At 29.3% G+C, this 21,545-nt stretch overlaps 1 protein-coding gene across 1 annotated transcript; it reads left to right on the top strand.

The window, feature by feature from the left end:
- Positions 1 to 13,047: 13,047 nt before the first annotated feature.
- Positions 13,048 to 14,880, top strand: LOC132933286 (zinc finger MYM-type protein 1-like). The gene has a single exon (XM_060999596.1). It carries the CDS (start codon positions 13,048 to 13,050, stop codon positions 14,878 to 14,880), a length of 1,833 nt encoding a protein of 610 aa, XP_060855579.1.
- The last annotated feature ends 6,665 nt before the right edge of the window (positions 14,881 to 21,545 follow it).

Raw genomic sequence — 21,545 nt, 5'->3', positions numbered from 1 at the left:
ATTGGACATCCCAATTTATTATAGGTACACGTTTAATATATTTTGAATCCCATCCTTGTATGTATTTAGGAGTTTATTTAGGACGTTACACAGATATTTGTTGTCTCCGTCTTACAAGTGCGTAATATCAAATTTATACTCAGTCGATTACGTTTAGCTCCGTTAGTTTAATAATTTGAGTCAATCGACCTATTATGAAACTTGATGGTAAGAACATTATCTGTGTTTGTATGTCGTTTTTTTTTTACGATAATTCAGTTGCACGCCCTAAAAAATGCTTAAATAAGTATGCATTTATGCACTCAAAATTGGCAATATATGCATTGAAATATGCCTTAAAGAAGTTAAAATATATGCATTTATATGCACTAAATATCTAATTTATGCACTTCAAAAATGTTTACTTAAAAAAATCATGAACAATTTTTGAAATAACATGAATTATCCATTCATTTTTTTATAGTTATATTTTATTTTTTTCATCACAATTAAAAAAAAATAGATTTTAAATTCTATTCTTGAGCAGCCTTCATGAACTGCGTATAATTTACGTCTTTGTTAGTAATTTATTTTAAATCTGAAACTTTCAAAAAACGATCGCTATTTTTTTTCGTCAAATGTTGATTCTTTCCATAAAAAAATATATATTGATATAATAATATGAATAGGAATATCAAAATAATGTATAATATGCCCGATAAAATAGAAATATGCCAAATAGGCAAAAACCTCTAAATATTCAAATACATGCAAAATAAGATTTCACATATTTAACCGAGGTATCTACCTTGAAATGGATTTCTATATGTCATCTAGCATTAAATACAACTTAACAAGATTTATATGCAAATGCATTAACTTACGAGCTATAATGCTATAATGCTCGTAAGTCATAACCATTGTAAACGACAACTCGTTGGCGCACAAAATTGTGAACAATGAAAACCCGGTTGTTACAGTATTTTGAGTGTCTTAGGTTGGCCCCTCTTCGACACGAGACTTGCGGGTCCATTTCCTCAAAAAATGAGATACTGTTTTCCTCTACTGTCCATTTTCCTCCAACAAAAGGTTGGATTCCATTTTCTTCCAAACCTTTTTTTAGACTAAAATTTTGTCCATCTTATTCCAAGTATAAAAATATTTTGCAAACAGCATCAGCATCAGTAAATTGCATAACGAAGACATTTCTAGGTATTTCTTTTTTTTAAACAGGTATTCATTCGTTGTAGAAATCACGGTTATCACTTACTAGTTATAAACTCAAACTTCTAAATTATAAAAGGTACCTCAAGATACCAGCTGCGGTCATAGTATAATATTATATTTTCATTATATATTTTTATCATTATTAAAGGTAGTTTCCTGTGTGGTTGTTAATAGCATTGTGACATGGTCTAACCACTGAGATACCTAGTTGTTTTATCTATATATATAAAAATGGAGCGTGAAAAATGTATGTTACCTAATAAATCGAGAACGGCTGGTCCGATTTGGCTTAAATTTTTTTTAAGATGTTTCTGATTGCCAAGCGAAGGTTTTTACGAAAGAAAATTTTAGGAAAATCCATCGGAAAAGTAGGAAATCTGGATGTCGAAAATACAACAATGTAGTCCATCTACATATTGTTTCAGATTAAAATAATAATAGTGTATTATGTATTGGTTGCTATTGGTTAATCGGGCATGTTTGTTGTCAATATATATATATATATATATAGCTGATCCCGTGCACTTCGTTGCCCGTTATGTACCAACTCTATATGACTCAAAATTTGTTCAGTTCGTTATTTAATATTCGGTGTATGGTGTTCAAAATTTATCTTAACTTTTCTGTTGCCTGGAATAAAAATTCTGATTCGCAGCAGTATATTATCAGGTAGGCAATCTACCTGCGGTAGATTGCGGACCCCGTGCTGTTTGCAATTTTTTTTACAAAATGTCAACATTTACCAGTTCTACATCTAAGAAGAAATTTACATTCACCAGAAATTTTGGTGAATGTCAACATTAACCAAATGTCAACATTCACCTTATAACATATATATATAAATGAATGTTTGTGTGTAGATTAGACTACCTTGGGAAGAAGATAGATAGGCTAGTTTAAAAATGGTTAAATTTGTTTTTTTTCCATCTGATTTTAATATGGTTACTGGTTAGGTTAGGATTTTGTATTAATTGATTATTGTAATCCACCATAGGTGGAATACAACAAACTTGGTATAATTTTGATACTTTAAAGTTAAATCATGCACTTATTTACAAACAGCACGGCGGGATCCGCCGCAGTGTCGGCCTGGTCCAGGCGGCTAGGAGGCGATCGCCTCCGAGGCCCCGACCCGTATTTTTCAAAAAATAAATGAAATTATTTACCAACATTTACCTACTACATATTATATAGCCCAATGGTATGTGTTTGGATCCATTAAATAATTTTATAAAAATAATATATTATACATTTTATTATTTTAATGATACTAAAATCATAATATCTTAGTCCGTGGTAATAATAATATATAACTATATTATAACTTTGGAATCTATGGTTATGTTTAAATACTATATTATATATACATATCGATCCATGATAAATATCTATAAAACGTTTTTAAATTATTTTTTTGAGATTTGGTATTTTTGAGAGGCACTTTGAATAATTTGCCTCCTGGGCCCTTTAGATCCCAGGCCGACACTGGGTCCGCGATCGACCGCATAGTGACAACTAAAACGATTAATATTTACTTAAATCATCATCTAATAATTAATATAAGAAGTAATGGAATAATCCTACCTAAACAATTGCAGTTTATTTGCTCCGGCGATCCCCAGATAAAGTGGAGTTAAAATATAGAGGGAGTAATAATCGCCGGCTACCTTAGGAAATAATTACTCCCGACAATTATTACTCCCCAGGTAATGTGGAGTTAAAATATAGAGGGAGTAATAATCGCCGGCTAGCTTAGGAAATAATTACTCCCCCAGTAAAAATCACCGGGAGTTAATTTCACCGGTCACACCGGATTAAGGCGTAAGCAGTGTAGGCTTCAGCCTACACAACCACGGATTTAGGGGCACGGGCACTACATACTATCCTTATTTTTTTTTTTAAAATAGAAAAATTGTACAATCTGTAAAATAATTATTGACAATAAGCACAATACTATCCTGATGTTATTTTTATTTAAATATTATCGGAAATTTGAAATAGTAATAATCAATGCGTTTATCGTGCGGTCTTCTAAACCTCGTTTTATTTTTAGATTGTTATTTTTCCGTAGAACCGGTCACACACCGATAACGTATGTAGAGCCGCAGATGGCAGACAATGCCAATGCGTTTACTTATTTATATTTGTCGTAGCTCGCCGCACGATGGTCATAAATTGGGTAAAATAGTATAAAATATTAAATAGTATTAGTATTTCATATACACGCGTCACGTGCATCGAAAATTCGTCCGTTTGATCGTACGTATGTTTTGTAACCACTATTGTAACTTGTAAATTTAAATTATAAAGGTTTTACTTTAGTGCGAGTAGTGCGTTATATATAGTTTAGTGTTCGATATTTATGTAAAAATGGATCAGAAACGACATATTAGTGGAGCACAAGCGAGAAAGCGTGGAATTGATAAAAAAGAAAAAGAAGTGATTTTACTTAGTAAAATACCTAGGTTAAATAATTTTTTTTAAACAAATAAATAACATTACCCCTAGTTGTGTTGAAGATAATAAGCTAGAATCTTCAAATGATATAACTATTACTAATAATTGTTCTACTACTTCTACTTCTATTCAATGTACTGCGTCTTCTTCAGATCAATCAGTTGTTGATATACATGAGGAATCAGAAAAATCTGAGCTAAATGTCATTCCTAATCCTCTTACGCAGAATAATACAAATAATTTTAAAGATCCAGCAGATTGGACAAATAGTAATATATGCCGTAATTATATTGCAAAATTTGGATATGATCAGAACATTGATGCAGATTTTACCTCATCAAAACGAACTTATTCTCATTATGATCGTTATTGTAGTAAATTAATCTTTACGAAAAATTGAAAAAACGGAGAAAATGTTTCACGGGAATGGCTTGTTTATACAATTTCAAAATTTGTATTATTTTGTGCTCCATGCAAATTATTTGGATGCAGTACTCAACTGGGAGATGCTGGATTTAATGATTGGAAAAATGGACATTTCGTTATTTCCAGGCACGAAAATTCTTTGGCACATAAAAATAATACATTAAGTTTTATTACATTACAAAGTGATGTAGATAGAATTGACACTCAATTGGCAACACAAGTGACTGATGAAATGAATTACTGGAAAGCTGTTCTTCATCGAATTGTTAAAGTAATTAAATTTCTCGGTGCAAAAGGTTTATCATTCAGAGGTGATAATGAACAATTTAACAAAATTAACAATGGGAACTTTTTGGGAACGTTACTTGCTAAATTTGACCCTTTTATTGCTCAACATATAGAAAAATATGGGAATAGAGGGAAAGGAACTCCGTCTTATTTATCATCCACAATCTATGAAGAACTTTTACTTTTGATGAAGAATGATATAATTAAAATTATATTAAAAGAATTAAAAGCAGCCAAGTATTATTCTTTAATTGTTGATTCTACACCTGATATAGCAAACGTTGATCAACTTGTTATTGCATTAAGATATGTTTTACCTAGTGGTGTACCTTCAGAAAGATTTTTAATATTCATTCCAAACAGTGGTCATAAATCTGAAGAAATGAGCAATGTTGTAATGGATTTTCTTAATTCACACAATATACCAATTGAAAATTGTCGTGGCCAGAGCTACGACAATGCGAGGAATATGTCAGGTCAGTATTCTGGATTGCAGTCAAGAATTAAAAGTTTTAATTCATTTGCAGAGTATGTACTATGTTCTGCACATTCTCTTAACTTGGTCGGAACGTGTGCAGCAGAAAGTTGTAATTCTGCTACTTTATTTTTTATGCTTCTCCAGGAACTATACAATTTTTTTTTCTAGTTCTACTGCACGTTGGGACACTTTAAAAACATATTTGAAAAAAAATCTTAGTGTAAAAAATTTATCAGTAACTCGCTGGAGTGCTCGTTTTGATGCTTGCCATGCTTTATTTAATTCTTATGCATTTATAATTGAAGCTTTGCATAGTATAGTTGATAATCAGGAAGAAATAGCTGTATATAAAGTAGAAGCTAATGGGTTGCTTGCAAGATTAAAAACTTTAGAAACTGGTTTAATGATATGCATATGGAATTAAATATTAAACAGGTATTTTTTACTCTATAAATTAATTATTTTTAAATAATAAATTATGCGTTTATTTATTTTATTTTATTAGGGTCAGCTTAATAGATAAATAAATTAATATAAAGTTTAATATGATTTTAGTTTTAATGCTACAAATAAAAAATTACAATCAACTGACATTGATCTTCATACAGTATTAGAACTATATAATGGCCTTGAAAATTACTTGGTACAGATCAGAGATGATTTTGATGTTTTTGAAAATAAGGCTGTAGAAATTACTGGTTGTTCGGAGCATGCCAAAGATTCCAAGAGAAAAAAAAAGAGAAAGGTATGTTTATCTTATTAATTTTAAAAAACACATAAAATAATTTTAAAAAAGTCATAAACATTAACAACATTAAAAACTATTTTTTTTTTAGGCTATGGCTGATGAATCAAGATCTCAACCTCTCACAGAAATCACAGGGAAAATAGATTTTATTAGAAATGTATATTATGTGATCATTGATACTCTTAAATGTCAACTTAGTTCAAGAAGACAAGCTTATGAAAAAATATCAGATATTTATGGGTGTATACCCACATTGTATAAAACACCGAGTTCTATTGTTATAAGGAACACATGTGAAACTTTGGCAAAATATTTTATTGATGATGTTGAAAACTCAAGCTTACTTTTAGATGAGTGTATTCTTTTTTCAAAATTAATTTCCACGGATAAAAATGTAAAATCTGTTCTCTCTATGTATAAGTACATCAAGACCAAAGAATTAGAGTGTATGTTTCCAAATTTAGAAATAGTTATGCGTATGTACCTTAGTACAGCAGTTTCAAACTGCTCCGGCGAAAGAGCTTTTTCAAAATAAATGCAACGGGATATTAAGCACAAGTTTAAATCTGGGAAATCACATTTTCATTGAAGCTGATACACTATCATTGAATTCCACAACATATTTATGTCTTTTAAGTGAAATTTCTGTAAAACTGGATCTAAACCAAAAAAAGTAAGCATAAAAAACATGCATAGAATATAGATATATACAATAATAGTAAATTATTTAAAAAAATAAATTATATCAATATTGTATTATTGAGTGATTAAATAAAAGTGTAAACAATTTTTTTAATTGTTTATGAACAATTATTATTTTTTAGATACGCATTGGTTACAGTTATTCACTATGTATCATTTCACTATATGACCTATGTTAGACGAGCATATGGCAAATGGGAAAGACATAATGATTTAGAACAGAAAATTAAAAAAATCAAGGGCATAGAAAAAACTAAAATTAATCCTCATTTACTTTTGTATATAGAAACAAATGATTAATTTCAAAAGTAGTTTTTAATTTATAAACTGAATTTTATAATTTAATAAATTTTACAGTATCATGTCAGTTCACATAATTTAGGTACTTTGATAAAGTACCTAAATTAAGTTGAAATTTTATTTTACATAAAAAAAAGCAATAACAAATATAATACTTTTCATGTACAATTATACAAAACGTACCTACCTATTGTTTAATAGAATGGAGTGCTGTACAGTTCGTTGAAGATAACGTACTATACATGTGCCAATCTAAAGTATTAGACAAGAATTTTAAGATTGGTCAATCCTATATAGTTAAATGGAAAGACAGAAAGAAGTATCTTGCCAAAGTGCTAAAAAAAGGAAGTATGTTTTTGCTTTTCATATTAATAATAATAATTATTACAACTCCTTTTAGCCTTTAGGGAATATAAAATCACAATTTATTTTTTAAATCCACTAATTCACTTTATATTATGACTTTTAATTTTATCCCACTTCATATTCTCTATCTTAAACTTGAATACAATTTTTAAAAACATAACCTTATTTATTTTTATGTTATAATTATATCTATGTCTTTATTATAAGTAAGAAACGCATACCTATGTTAAAAAAAAAAAAAATATTACACTTAATAGTATAATAAATATTTTTATAATTAAAAATATATAATATTATTATATTATATTTAGTATAGGTATATCAGCTATATGTAAAATTAAATAATAATTTTTTTTAGCTACTTAAACTCCTTACTCTCAACACAAGCTTTCGCCTTATAGAGAGTAGGTATCAACTTATAATCCATGTAATTGCTATTGTATATATTATATAAATATAGTTGAATATTATATTAAGTAAATAAATTAAAAAAAGTGTAGGTATAATATATAAATTTAACAGTGAAAATATTAATAGAATAAAAATAAAACTGTGATTAAAATTGTATAAGCAACTACTTATGTTCCTAGTGAATAGTAATTATAATAAATACTGCCTAATTGCTTTAAACCATTTACCCATTAGATAGGTCCATGTACTTAAAATATGTATAAAACGTTTATTAATACATACAATAATAAAATTATGATTATAATTTTACATTATAGAAAAATCTGTGATTGAAACATTTTTGCAACATCGAATAAAAAATACCATAAATTCAAAAACCGTAGAAAGTGTTTCCAAAGGTATACTATATTACTATACTAAGGTATTTTTAAAAAACTATTTTCTATTAAATAAACTAAATTCTGGATACAGATTTATATTGTTTGTTATTCATTATATTTAAAATATATTATAGGTATATCATAAGCCATTTAAGTTAAGAACTTGCTAAAATATATGTTGAATACATTTATTTTTCTATAAATTAGTAAAACTATAACAAACAGTGAATGTGTGATTGTTGCTGATGAGAAAACTCCTCCTGCCAACATTAAATTACCAACTATTAATGCATTTGAAGTTAATAATGAAATTGACAATGATATTGATTCTCCTGTTGCTAAAACGTCTGATTTGACTAATACTGCATTTATTTCTGAAGGTATATAATATATGGTTGTTTAAATATTTGTCTATTTGTACCTGCACTTGCACATTTTAAATATATTTTGCAGAATAGGTAATAATTAAAAATGAATAATTGTTGCTTTTATTAGATATTTTTATATACAAATATATAATAATTAAAAATATAAGTATAATAGTTTCTGATGAGAATCCTCCTATAGCCAGTATAATAACGTTTATTAACGAATTTAAAATAAATTGTGAAATTGGCAATGACGAGTCTTCTGTTCATGAAATGTTCGATTTGATCAATGTACCTTTTTCAGAAGGTATTAAATAGATAGTTGTTTAAAATTTAAAATACACCAACTAAAACAATAGAATACCGAACGCAACAGAGCGGCGGACCCAATGTTGTCGCGTCGCGTCTGTGCGTAGTGCATACTGCGTAGAACTAACTAACTACGAAAATAATAATAATAATAATAATAAGCACGGTACCGTGTGGCGGCAGCCACACAATATTACATTGAGTATTACACTAATGATTATTATTACTACAACTGGCATTAAGTGGACCCCTGTATAAAGAGAGAGAAAAAAAAATGATAATATACAAATTTGACAAATGATAATAATAAATTATAGTATAGTAAAATCATACATAGTGCACAGTAAAATAATCATTACCTATAAATATAAAAATAATTAATATCAACATAAAACGAATTGTAAATATTTCTTATACAAAATATTAAAATATTTAGTGAGTGCAAAAAAAAAAATACATTTAGTTCTGTTATTATAATCAATTAATTACATTATTTTTTTTTTGATCCAAGGTTTAATATATTTGCTTTCAAAAACTGAATTAAATGGTAATTGGGTTACTTGAAATCCTTCAATGTATTTTACTACATATCTATCATTTGGCAAAACTACTTTGATTTCATAGGGACCAAACTTTGGTATATGTTTTTATTTACTCCTGGTGTTGTGTCAATATTCTTAACCATTACATAATCTCCATTAATATATTTCTTTGCGACACAACGCTTGTTGTCTACATACTATTTATTTATTATTTGAGCATATTTATTATTTTCATATGCAATTTGTCTCATTTCATCAAAATTTCTATCACTACCTTCATCTACAAAATTCTCAGTCTCCAATACTTTGCGCAAATAGTCATTAGTTTCTCCATGCTGGTTAATTCCAAATAACAACATACTTGGGGTGTTCTTTATTGACCTATTGTGTGTATTAGTTATTGCAAGTTGGATCTGTTGCAGAGACTCATTCCAGTTTTTACCTTTTTCATGCATCAATTTGGGTATCATATCCTTAATAGTTCTATTGTATCTCTCAATTTGGCCATTAGCCTGAGGAGACCATACAGCTATTAGCACATGTTGAATGCAATGTGTTTTACAAAAGTTTTCAAAATATTCAGATGTAAAGCTTGTTCCTCGATCAGAGATTATTCTAATTGGTTTGCTATAATAAGAAAAATATTCAAGTAGCTTTGTGCATGTTTCAATAGATTTAACTGATCTGACTAGGTACAATGTAAGAAATTTACTGAAAGCATCGACAATTATAAATATGTGACGGTAATTTCCTTTTGTAGAGTTTAGAGGACCATAATGGTCTATATGTATTGTGTGGAATGGTACATTATTCTTATCTACTAATTTCAGCAAACCTTCAGACTTTCCAGTTTTAGATGAAAACACTATACACTTTAGACAATTATCAATATAAAGTTTGACATATTTGGAAACCAATAAACTCGCTTAATAAATTCAATAGTACGATTTATGCCAATGTGCCCCATATCATCGTGGCATTTTATTTTACACATTTCGGATGGTAGATAAAATAATAAACGACCTTTACATTTTCTATAAAGAAGTCCATTACGAAGTTCAAATTGTTTATGTTCAGAGTTTTCTAGTAATTTAATAATTTCTTTAATCTTATGATCACTACTTTGTTTAATAGAAAGTGTCTGATTAAAAGTACAGCCTTCAAAAATTAATATAGGGTTTCTACTCAAAGCATCAACATGTTGCATTTGCGTTCCAGACCTATGTTCGATTTGGTAGTCATATTCTTGTAAGAATAACGCCCACCTAGCTATCCTTGGGTTTATGTCTTTCTTAGCAAGGGCCATGGCTACACTATTGTATAGATTATATAGATTTTATAATACAAAGTAGGTGATAATAATTCATCCAAACTAAATATTATTATTTTTCATATTATATTTAATTTTTCCTTTGAAATTCACAGGTGATTTGCACAAGGATATTTATCCTCAGGTGACTAAACTTTGTCAGTTAGTGTTAACTATTCCATCTACGACGGCTTCTTGTGAACGGTCTATGAGTACATTGAAACGTATTAAGACTTTTCTTAGAAACACGATGACCAATGAGCGGCTTTCAAGTTTATCATCCTTGGCGATTGAAAAAAATCTACTGGGTGATATGGCAAAAGATCCAACTTTTGTAGTATAATAATAAGTCTCCCCAGAATATTTACTCACGAGCCGCTACTGCACACAACCATTCATTTTTATCTATCTATCTAGTTAAATTAACTATTTAATGCTCTTTTTACCCTTTAAAATGCGAATTACCATATTAATTATTTTTTTATTAATTTGTAAGTACTTCAATGTTTAGAAAGAACCGTACATAAACTGGGGTGCGTATACGATGACGCATTAATATTCGTAATAATAAGTAAAACACCTTGTCCTTGTGTATGCGTAGGATATTTTACGACTTCATTTTATTTAAATACACTTTAAAACGTATAAAAAACCGTACATAAACTTTGTATGTGTACGTATACAAAGACGCTTATTATTCAAAAATAATAAGTAAAACACCTTGTGTAACTATACGTAAACGTATAGGATATTTCACGACTTTACAGCGTGTGCCGAATACGGCAATGATATCAAAAATAATTTACAACAGAAAGATATCCAAGATCTCACGACTTCATGTTATTTTAATACATTTCAATTTTCAATATGTAGAAAAAACCGTTCATGAAGTATGTAGGTAAGTGTGCGTATACGAAGACGCGTTATTATTCAAAAATAATAAGTAAAACACCTGAAAATAAAAAAACGCTAAAGACGTATCACAACTTCACAGCATGTGCCGAATACTACAATAATAAGTAAAACAGTTCGCAAGCCGTGAGTGTCGTTATACAAATGAAATATAAACGGTACGCGTATGTTGGTCAGTACTCAGTGGTGCGAGCGTAGGACAGCATGCCATAGAGTACAGCATGCCTACCCCCACTTCTACTCCTGTTGGGAAAGCCTGTGTGCGTCGTCGATTATTGCGGCAAGCGTTATAATAGAATCATAAATGACACGTCATGCCACCATGTTAATTTAAAATCGAAATTAATAATATTATAATGTGTTATCGATAAAGTTTTGAATATCCGAGACATATCTATATATCTGCTCGTCGGTCTATTGCTCTATCGTCTGCTCGTCGGCGGCGCGGCGGTTGGCGGTGACATGGAAGGGGAAATTTGGGCGGCCACGTCTAGCCACCGCACGTCGACGGCTGCCGCACCGCGAACCCCTCACCCACCGTTAAAAATTAACTATTTTATGCTCTTTTTACCCTTTAAAATGCGAATTTCGAAAAATCCTTTCTTAGTGCGCCTATACATAGTAATAAGTACATTTACTGAAAATTTCATATCCATAGCTTCAGCAGTTCCGGCTAGGCGATGATGAATCACCCAGGACAGGTCTTTTTATATATACAGATGTTGATGAAAATGGAAATAATGATTTTGAAAGTAAACTAAATTGTTTTGTTAAAATAATAAAAGTGTAATTTTAATATTCTGCATTAAAATTGTAATATTTTAATGTGTATTTAAATTTTTATTTACTTAAATAATTTTCTTTTAGTTCTGCCACAGCCAACAATCACAAATGTTGAAGATAGTTCATCTGGAGAAAAAGATTATGTTCTTAATAATGGTCCATTGCTTATTAACCCGAATAATAGTACAGCTGTTATATCAACAAATGTTGATGAAAATGGAAATAATGATTTTGAAAGTAAACTAAATTGTTTTATTAAAATAATAAAAGTGTAATTTTAATATTCTGCATTAAAATTGTAATATTTTAATGTGTATTTAAATTTTTATTTACTTAAATAATTTTCTTTTAGTTCTGCCACAGCCAGCAATCACAAATGTTGAAGATAGTTCATCTGGAGAAAAAGATTATGTTCTTAATAATGGTCCATTGCTTATTAACCCGAATAATAGTACAGCTGTTATATCAACAAATGTTGATGAAAATGGAAATAATGATTTTGAAGGTAAATTAAATTGTTTTATTAAAATAACTATAAAAAAAATTTCTTTATCAGGTACTTCAGTACAACCAGATACCAATAAAAAATCACTGGACATAGTCTTTTCATTTTTGATTGATAAATGCCAAGATTTCCCTTCAGATCCATATTTATTCAAAAATATTACGTTGTCGAAGGCATTAATTAGAGCTCTTATTGAAGTAGGTCCTTGTCAGCCAGGAATTGAAAAAAAATTCAAATTTCCAAAAAATGAAAAAGGTAACTGTTTTAATCCAGACTGGTATGATATTAAATAAAGATCCGGCTTCCATTTCAAAAGAAATTGGCTAGTATTTTCTCCTAAAAGTAACAAAATGTACTGCTTTTATTGTTTTTTATTTCGCACATTATCAAAACATAATTCTAATTGGTCTGACCCTGCCGAAGGAGTGAATAATTTTCGTAAAGGACTAGAAAAAATTATCAAACATGAGACATCTAGTGATCATACAAATACTGTAAAAGAATATTTAGTTTTAAAAGCACGATTACAAAATGATAATACAATTATACATAACTTAATGCGAGCAGAAAAGTCTGAAAAAGAACATAATCGTAATGTTTTAAAACGTCTAATTGATGTATCCCTATTTCTTGCAAAAAATGGTCTCCCATTTAGAGGACATAAAGAAAAATTGAATGATGGAAAATCAAATAATGGACTGTTTTTAGAACTTGTTAAGCTTATAGCAAATTATGATGCAGTATTATGTAAACATCTATTAGAGTCAAAAAGAAACCAAACTTACCTAAGTAATTTAATTCAAAATGATATAATTGAAGCTATGGCTCAAGAAACGTTACAGTTAATATTGAAAGAAGTAAAGATAGCAAAATATTTTTCTATCATAATTGATTCAACTATTGATATCAGTCGAGATGATCAATTTTCCTTAAGTATACGATTAGTGGATCAAGGTGGAATAATTAGAGAACATTTTTTGTGTTTTGAGGAGTTACCAGGGGCTTCTGCAGATAACTTTTTTGATGTTCTTAAAAAATGTTTAAAAAAATTTGATTTAGATTTTTCTATGTGTAGAGGTCAGTCGTATGATAGTGCTAGTACAATGTCTGGCCGTTATTCTGGTCTACAATCAAAAGTCAAAGAATTATCACCCCTTTCTTTGTACATTCATTGCTGTGCTCACAATCTAAATTTAGTTTTAATTGATTCTATCAAATCTTCCATCGATGCAGTTTCCTTATTTGGTACTTTAGAATCATTGTATACTTTTTTAACTAGCAGTTTGCCTAGATTGCATATTTTGGAAGAAGAACAAAAAAAACAAGTAGAAGGTATTGTTTTGACATTGAAAAAACTTTCAGAGACAAGGTGGGCTAGTCATAAACGTGCTGTAGATGCAGTTTATTTTAGTTTACCTGCAATTGTTAAAACATTAAAGAAAATTAGCAAAGGAGAAATTCCTAATACAAAACAAAAAACTGTTTCTGAAGCTCAGGGTTTACTTTTACATATAATAAATTTTAAATTCAGTTTTTTTTTAATTATGTGGAGAACAATTTTAGACAAAGTATACATATCATCAAATTATTTACAGAACTCTTCAATTAATCTATTAACAGCTCATAGCATGATTCAAGCTTGTTTTATTGATATTGACTCTATGAGAACAATTGAAGTATTCATGGAAGTTAAAGAAAAGGCAATAGTGTTTTGCAATGGATTTGACGGTAGAAAGCAGTTTGATGAACCTAGATGTAAAAAAATAAAAACCAATTTTGGTGAAAGTACAGAAGTTCAGTCAATAAGTTCAGTTGATGAGCGATTTAGGATCAATACTTATTTTGTCATTTTAGATGCATTTACCAATGTTTTAAAATATCGCTTTGAAGATTTTTCTAGTATTGTAAGAAAATTTGAAATCCTTGATCCAAAAAAATCTTTTGAAAGTAGACCCAGTAATGAAATTTTAGTTGAACCCCTTATAGAACTTTCTACATTTTATCAAGTAGATGTTGAACAAGAAAATCTTATTTTGGAGTACAAGTCGTTTTGTTCTATGTATAACCAATTAATTGCAGAAATAAAAAATAAAAAAGTATTTGACAACAATATGTTAAAATTCATGATTGAAAATGATATGATTTCTTCATATCCAAATTTATCAACATTGTATAAAATATATTATACTCTGCCTATAAGTAGTGCAACTGCAGAAAGGTCATTTAGTAGGTTGAAGCTTATAAAAACATACCTCCGTTCTACAATTGCTGAGGATAGGTTGTCTAACTTGGCGGTTTTAAGCATAGAAAGAAATGTTGCTGAAGATATGGATTACAACAATGTTATTGAAACATTTGCCAAAATGAAGAAAAGAAGAAAAACTTTTTAGATGCTCTGAATTAAAATTTGTAAAAAACGTATTCTATAGAAGAAAATAAAGGTACCGATTTATTTGTTCAACTGTTATTTCTTTAAAAAAAAAGTGTTACCAGTAGTTAATGCTTTAATATATTATTAATGGTTTTAAAAATTTCATAATTTATTGTGAAGGTCTTTAAATAATTACCATTTTAAGGTAGTTAGAATTATAGAAGACGTAGAATTATTTACATTTTAAAATTGATAACCTTTTGTATCATTTATTTATATTGTTTTTCACAAAAAAACATGTATGAGTAGGTATAACATATTTTTTATTTAAAGCACTAAGTCATGATTCGAGTTAAAGAGGTATGAGGACATTTTTGTTTAAATAAATATAACTTACTTTTAAAAAAGTTGCGTGACCTCTAAAAAAGGATGGCCTCTACAAAATGTCTCTGACCCACCGTTTTAAATTCCTAGACACGCCACTGGTGTTATCCTTTCAGTACTTGCTTGTGTGGGTCGCGGATCTTATTTCAGCCGCATTGCCGCTTACGTAAGCCTTCCCAGTTTTTAATAGTCAATCAAAATTCAATAATAATTAACTTAAATACCAAGTAGTTTAATAAACAGTTCAATTCTTATTCAATTTGTTTTTGCGACAGTTAATTTACAATTAAACGAGTGAGTAATATTATAGTAAGTAATTTATGGTTAATATAATGTGAAGTGTATAAGTAATAAACATAGTTTTCAGGTATGAGTTGTAACGATCAAATCGCCGTTAATCATTTACGTTTATTAAAGTTATATCAATTATTTCTTCACGTTTTAATATTTTATCCACATAAATCATACAGAAGACCACATCGCAATAGAATATGATTCTAGTTATCAGGGCCGGACCGGTGAAAACGTTCATTATAAACCGGACGGGACATTGTCGCCACACTATTGCGGTTTTGCCGCGTAAACGGTTACCCTTTCCACCTAAATTTCGACCTATACATCTGATAAAAATGATGTAGTTATTCAGTTGTAGTATTGCAAATGATCATTTGTCTGCACGTGGATTTTGAGTAAACATAGGCTATTTAGTTATTATTTTATTAAACTTATTAATAATGAAAATGAACAAAAAAATAAAGGTTGTTTGTATTGCGGAAGCACTTGGACTGCTAGATGAGCCCGTGCAACGTAAATTTTGGGTTCATCCATTAAATGTAAATCGTGAAAAATCGCAAAGATTTTGATTATTTTTTGAAAATCTAAGAAAACATCCAGATAAATTTTTTAAGTATTATCGGATGTCCATAACATCGTTTGATGAACTTTTGGAATATATACGTGAATATATTACCAAAAAAAATACATCTTTTCGAAATGCAATTTCGGCGGAAGAGCGTTTGACAGTAACACTGAGGTAAGTGATATTTAAATATTTTTTTTCTTATTCAAACTGGAAAAATAACATATAACTATAACATACCTAATACATATAGGTACTACATATATTTTCTAAACTTAAATAGGTACATTAAAATATAAAATCAATATTTGTTCAGCACTACACCCGATATCAAGGTTACAAGCCAGTCTTGTAAAGTAATTTAAGAAAAGTATTCCAAAAATAACCTACTGTACAGCAGAGCGACTTTTTTAAGTATGGGATCTTTAAAAATAAAGGCTCCAGGGGTCTTTGGTGTGCAAGGCTGAGTGACCGACACTGATTAGGTACATATAATTAAAAAATATATTTAAATATTTTAGATTAAAACATTCAAGTTTATTTAAATATTCATAGAATCATAATAGTTTAAATTATAATAATGCAAAAACAATTAACAGTTATAAAAAATAAAAATAGTCAACACTTTTTATAAGTACCTACTTGGTACAGCAATAAATGTAAAATAAAATAAATTAATTTTCAACTTAACCTACCCGGTATGATAAAAGATAATACAATTTATAAATAATTAATATTTATTTAAATAATAATCATTTATAATTATTATTTTTATAAGGATGTGTATCTGTAAGGGGGCCAGGAAGTAAATAAGGATTAAATATAGGTGGTATTGTTGACAATGTTGAGGATGTTGGTGTAGTAGAAGTTTGCTGATAAATATCTGATGGGTGATATGTGGTAAATGAAGTGGATACTGTAGGGTTGAGACTATTGGGATAATTTGTTTGAAAACTATATGGAACTTCGGATTGTAAAGGATTTATACTATGGATACTATGATTAGAGAGATCTGGTACAGGATTGTTTGAGTTGGATGTGTGAACAGGATTTTGGAAATTGTGCGGTTGTTGTTCTGTTTTAGAGAGAGATTTGAAAAAATTAATTACATGTGATTGAAAATCCAGTTTTTGATCTTCTGTTAACTTTCTTACGTGATTTAAAAAACCCATTAAAGGTCTATTTCCACATGTCCGTTACGGGCACGGGACGGGACCGGGCCGACCGGGCCGTCAAAAATAAAAATGATCGTTGACATTTGTTTAAATGCACATATTTTCACATGGACGAAACGGGTCCGATCCGGGACGGCCGGGTGGTGTCCGGGGAAAAAAATATAAATCGCACGACCGGATTCAATTTACCCACCCCAGTCCGTAATAATAATAAAATATATATATAAAATTAAGGAATTGTAGTTACACAATATTATTTAATATTATTTGAATTTTATATTACTTATGTTTGCTAGTTACTTATCTAGTATCTAATATTATCTATATTCTTAAAATAAGTTTTATTTTTATATTATTATTTATAACGTTGTTATATACTATAACGTTGTTATTTACTGATCATTATCAATTGTCCCTTTGAAGTTTGATGTGTAATGACATGTTTTGTCAATAGTTAATTTGGTCATTTGGTGTATAATTTTTATAACCAACATATATTTCCATATTATTATTAATTTTATTAGATTTTTAGTTGTGTTATACCTACAATGAATAACGAAAAATTAATAGAAATCGTACGTGGTCATATAAGTTTATATGATCTGTCAACTAGTGAATATTCTGATGCCAACTCCAAGGAAAAAATTTGGAAAGAAATCGGTGAAGAAATGAAACAACCAGGTATGTTAATAACTAATAAGATAATAAATTGCATATAATTATTATTAATAAGTAATAACTAATAAAATTGCAAAATATATTATAGTTGGTAATAATAAAAATAAGTACCTAATAAATAATTAATATGTAGACACTTTTTTTTATATTAAGTACCTACGTATAAATACTGTAAATTAATATACAATATAATAACAAAAAGTTAATATTTATGAATATAATAGATAGGTAATTACATGACTTATTAATTTTATATGTTTTCAAATTTTCAAATTTTGCCATGAAACTGAACCAGCAGAAGAGCTAAAAAATGTTTTGTATATTTCTCTGACTGCAAAAGCTTGTTGCGTTGCATTTCCACCTTGAGCTGGCATATTTTCTAGTGTTGAAACTTGAGTGGTGGTAGAAATATTATTTATTTCAGTTGAATGTTTATAAGTAGAGACGGTGTTTTCGTGTTTTTTAATAAAATTATGCAAAACACATGTTGCTAAAACTATTTTATCAACGTTTTCGGGTTTTGATTGTATCCGTCTATTATAAATTCTGAACTTTTGAACCAATATTCCAAAGACATTTTCAGAGCAACGTCTGGCTCGAGACAGTCGATAGTTAAATATTCTTTTTACGTCATCATCTAACTACTTACCAGGGAAAGGTCTTAAAAGATTTCTTTTCAACGGAAAAGCTTCATCCCCCACAATCACGTACGGTGCCTTATTAGTGGTCCCAGGCAGTTCAGTATCGTCTGGTATATTTAATTTTCCTTCATCCAATGCCTTTCCAAATTTTGAATGTGCCAATATTCCCCCATCGCTGTTCTTGCCATATGATCCAATATCAACAGCTATGAAATTATACTGTGCATCAACTAATGCTAGCAACACCACCGAGAACGTTTTCTTATAATTGAAAAATTGTGATCCACTTTTTGGAGGTGCTTGGATAGCGATGTGTTTTCCGTCTATGGCGCCAATACAGTTAGGGAAATTCCATGTATTCCAAAATTCGTGAGCGATTTCTTTCCAGATTTCCGTGGTTGGCATTGCCATAACCTCAGGCATTAATTTTTGGGAAATTATGCTACAAGTTTCCATTACAATGTTGTAAACTGTAGTATGACCGAGGCGGTAACTGAATGAAATGGTTTTTAATGAATCGCCAGTAGCCAAGTACCTATACAAAATAAAATTATAAACATAATATAAATAAAAATGTATGGTATCTACCATTTAGTTTAAAAACTGTATTCTATTTAAAGATGTATAGGTATACTTATGAATATCCGTTTTCGATATTTAAGAAATAATGCAAATCGATGATAATATTTAGTAGATACCTACTAGATAATGCCTAAAATTCAGTAACGACATGACATTTTATTTAGAAATATTAAATGTTTGTATATATGGTAAATTTCCAATCGCACGAATAATATTTTTAAATTACAACATAATAACCAAAATCATTAATATTGATTTTAATATGTATAATTACGTCCAAATTCGAATTGAAAATGTCTGTATAAAAAAATAACTGTGTTAATATATTTTTTAGATTTTTTGGTTACAGTATGTAATATTTATTAGAATCATTGTTTTAAATTTTCAAACCTTAGTTATAAAAACTGAACATTTTATAATTTTTTAATTGCAATGATTGATAGTTTTCGAGATTTTGATGAATTTTGTCAAAATTCGAACTTTAAATGCTTATAAAAAAAATGTGTGCCTATGTATTTTTAATATTTTTCAATTGCTATTGTAAAAATATATCAGGAGCCCTATATTACATTTTCAAGCTTTTTGGCCCAACAAATAAAAATGTATTGGTATTTATAGAAAAAAAACTAAAAAAATTTAAATGAAAATTTGTATGAATTTCTAACTCAAAATAATTTGCACATTTTCGTGATTTTTACGTTTTAAAATTGAAGTATATTTTAAAATTGTATTGATAATATTAATATTTTATTTTTTAGCTTCATCGTGTAAAAGTAGGTGGACAAATCTTAGAGACCAGTTCCGTAAATCATTGAAAAAAAAGGAGACAGTCAGTGGACAAGCAGCGAAGAAAATTAAAAAATACAAATATGAGGACCAACTCAGTTTCTTAAGACCTTACTTCCAAGAAAGAGACACTATATCTAATATACATTATGATGAGAGTAACACAGATGCAGATGAAGGTTTAGAAAATGTGGAAAATGATGAATCGTTCGAAATCAATGTGGTTGACAAACCCGAAATAACAGAAAATGACCGTAGTATCGTTAACCGTAGTGCGTCGGGTAAGATGAAGAAACGTAGTTGCGAAGAACAACCAATTGAGTCTGCTTCTTCAATACTCATGAAGTACTTTATAAAAGAGAATGAAAAAGACCTTAAAGAAAAGTCACCAAGTGCTGATCCGGTTGATTCATTTTTGAATGGTATTGGTGTAACGATGAAGACATTTACACCATACTATTTGAATTTGGCAAAATCCAAAATATTTTCCATTGTTCAGGACATCGATATGCAACAAATAATGGAAAATCAGAAGCCTGGGACCAATAGCTACAATAATCCTACATCGGCTACATCTTTATTTCAAATGTCCGGGCACCCCAGTGGCCCGTCATCTCAAATAAATAACAGTTTGTGTTGCCGCCGCAACTTAACAGAAATAAGATATCGGCCACGGGGGAACAGCTGGTCACACACACACACACAATCACCGCTGTAATCATTGTTTTATTTTTGTATATATTATTCAAACGTGTCCAGTGAATTATTATGTAATTGTACCTACAGTATTATTATACATAATTATTTTTATTATCACCGCGTTATTGCACTTCGCCGAATAGGCTCCGCGAATATTATTTAACACGGCCGCCGCGATTTTTGTCTCGTACCGAACGTTCTCGCAGCAGTATCCACGCATGCATTTTTGTACCGCAATATTATAATATTTTTTATACTAAAACGGTAAAGTATTGTTATTTACAGATTTTTGTTGCAGGCTCGAATAGCCAAGTATTTAATTATAATCTTATTATTGTGCGCCATAAGGGCCATTTATTATACATATTGTAATTCAATTTACTTTAAGTTCCGCGGCGCAAATTGCCATATTATTATAATATATTGAGTGTGCGCGAATCGCCGGCTATTTAATAGTAAATAGTATTGTATCGTGGGCGCGAATCGCCACGAATTATTATATAAAATTCTTGTTATATTATTATTATTATTATTATCATTACCCGGTGCGTATCGCCAGTGTTGTCTTTTTTTTATACATTATTGTTATAGCAGAAGTATGAGACCAGCTGGCCAGTCTGCGCTCCACAAATTGTGAGTTATTCTTATTACTATTATTATTTTTACTATTACCCATTTCGTATTATAATTATTATTTGTTGTACCAGAAGGGCCGCATAGTATTATTAATTTATCATTATTCTGATTTGTCATAAGGACTACATATTATTGTAATATTATTTAACGAATTTATATACCTACAGCTCACATAGCTGCACATAATATTAAACCTTAACTCTGTTGAGCCAGAAGGGCTAATTTATATAATTTATTCTGTTTT

This window comes from Metopolophium dirhodum, chromosome 1 (genome assembly GCF_019925205.1).
Source record: "Metopolophium dirhodum isolate CAU chromosome 1, ASM1992520v1, whole genome shotgun sequence".
In the NCBI taxonomy this organism is placed as follows: Eukaryota; Metazoa; Arthropoda; class Insecta; order Hemiptera; family Aphididae; genus Metopolophium; species Metopolophium dirhodum.
This window is presented reverse-complemented; position numbering and strand designations above follow the sequence as displayed.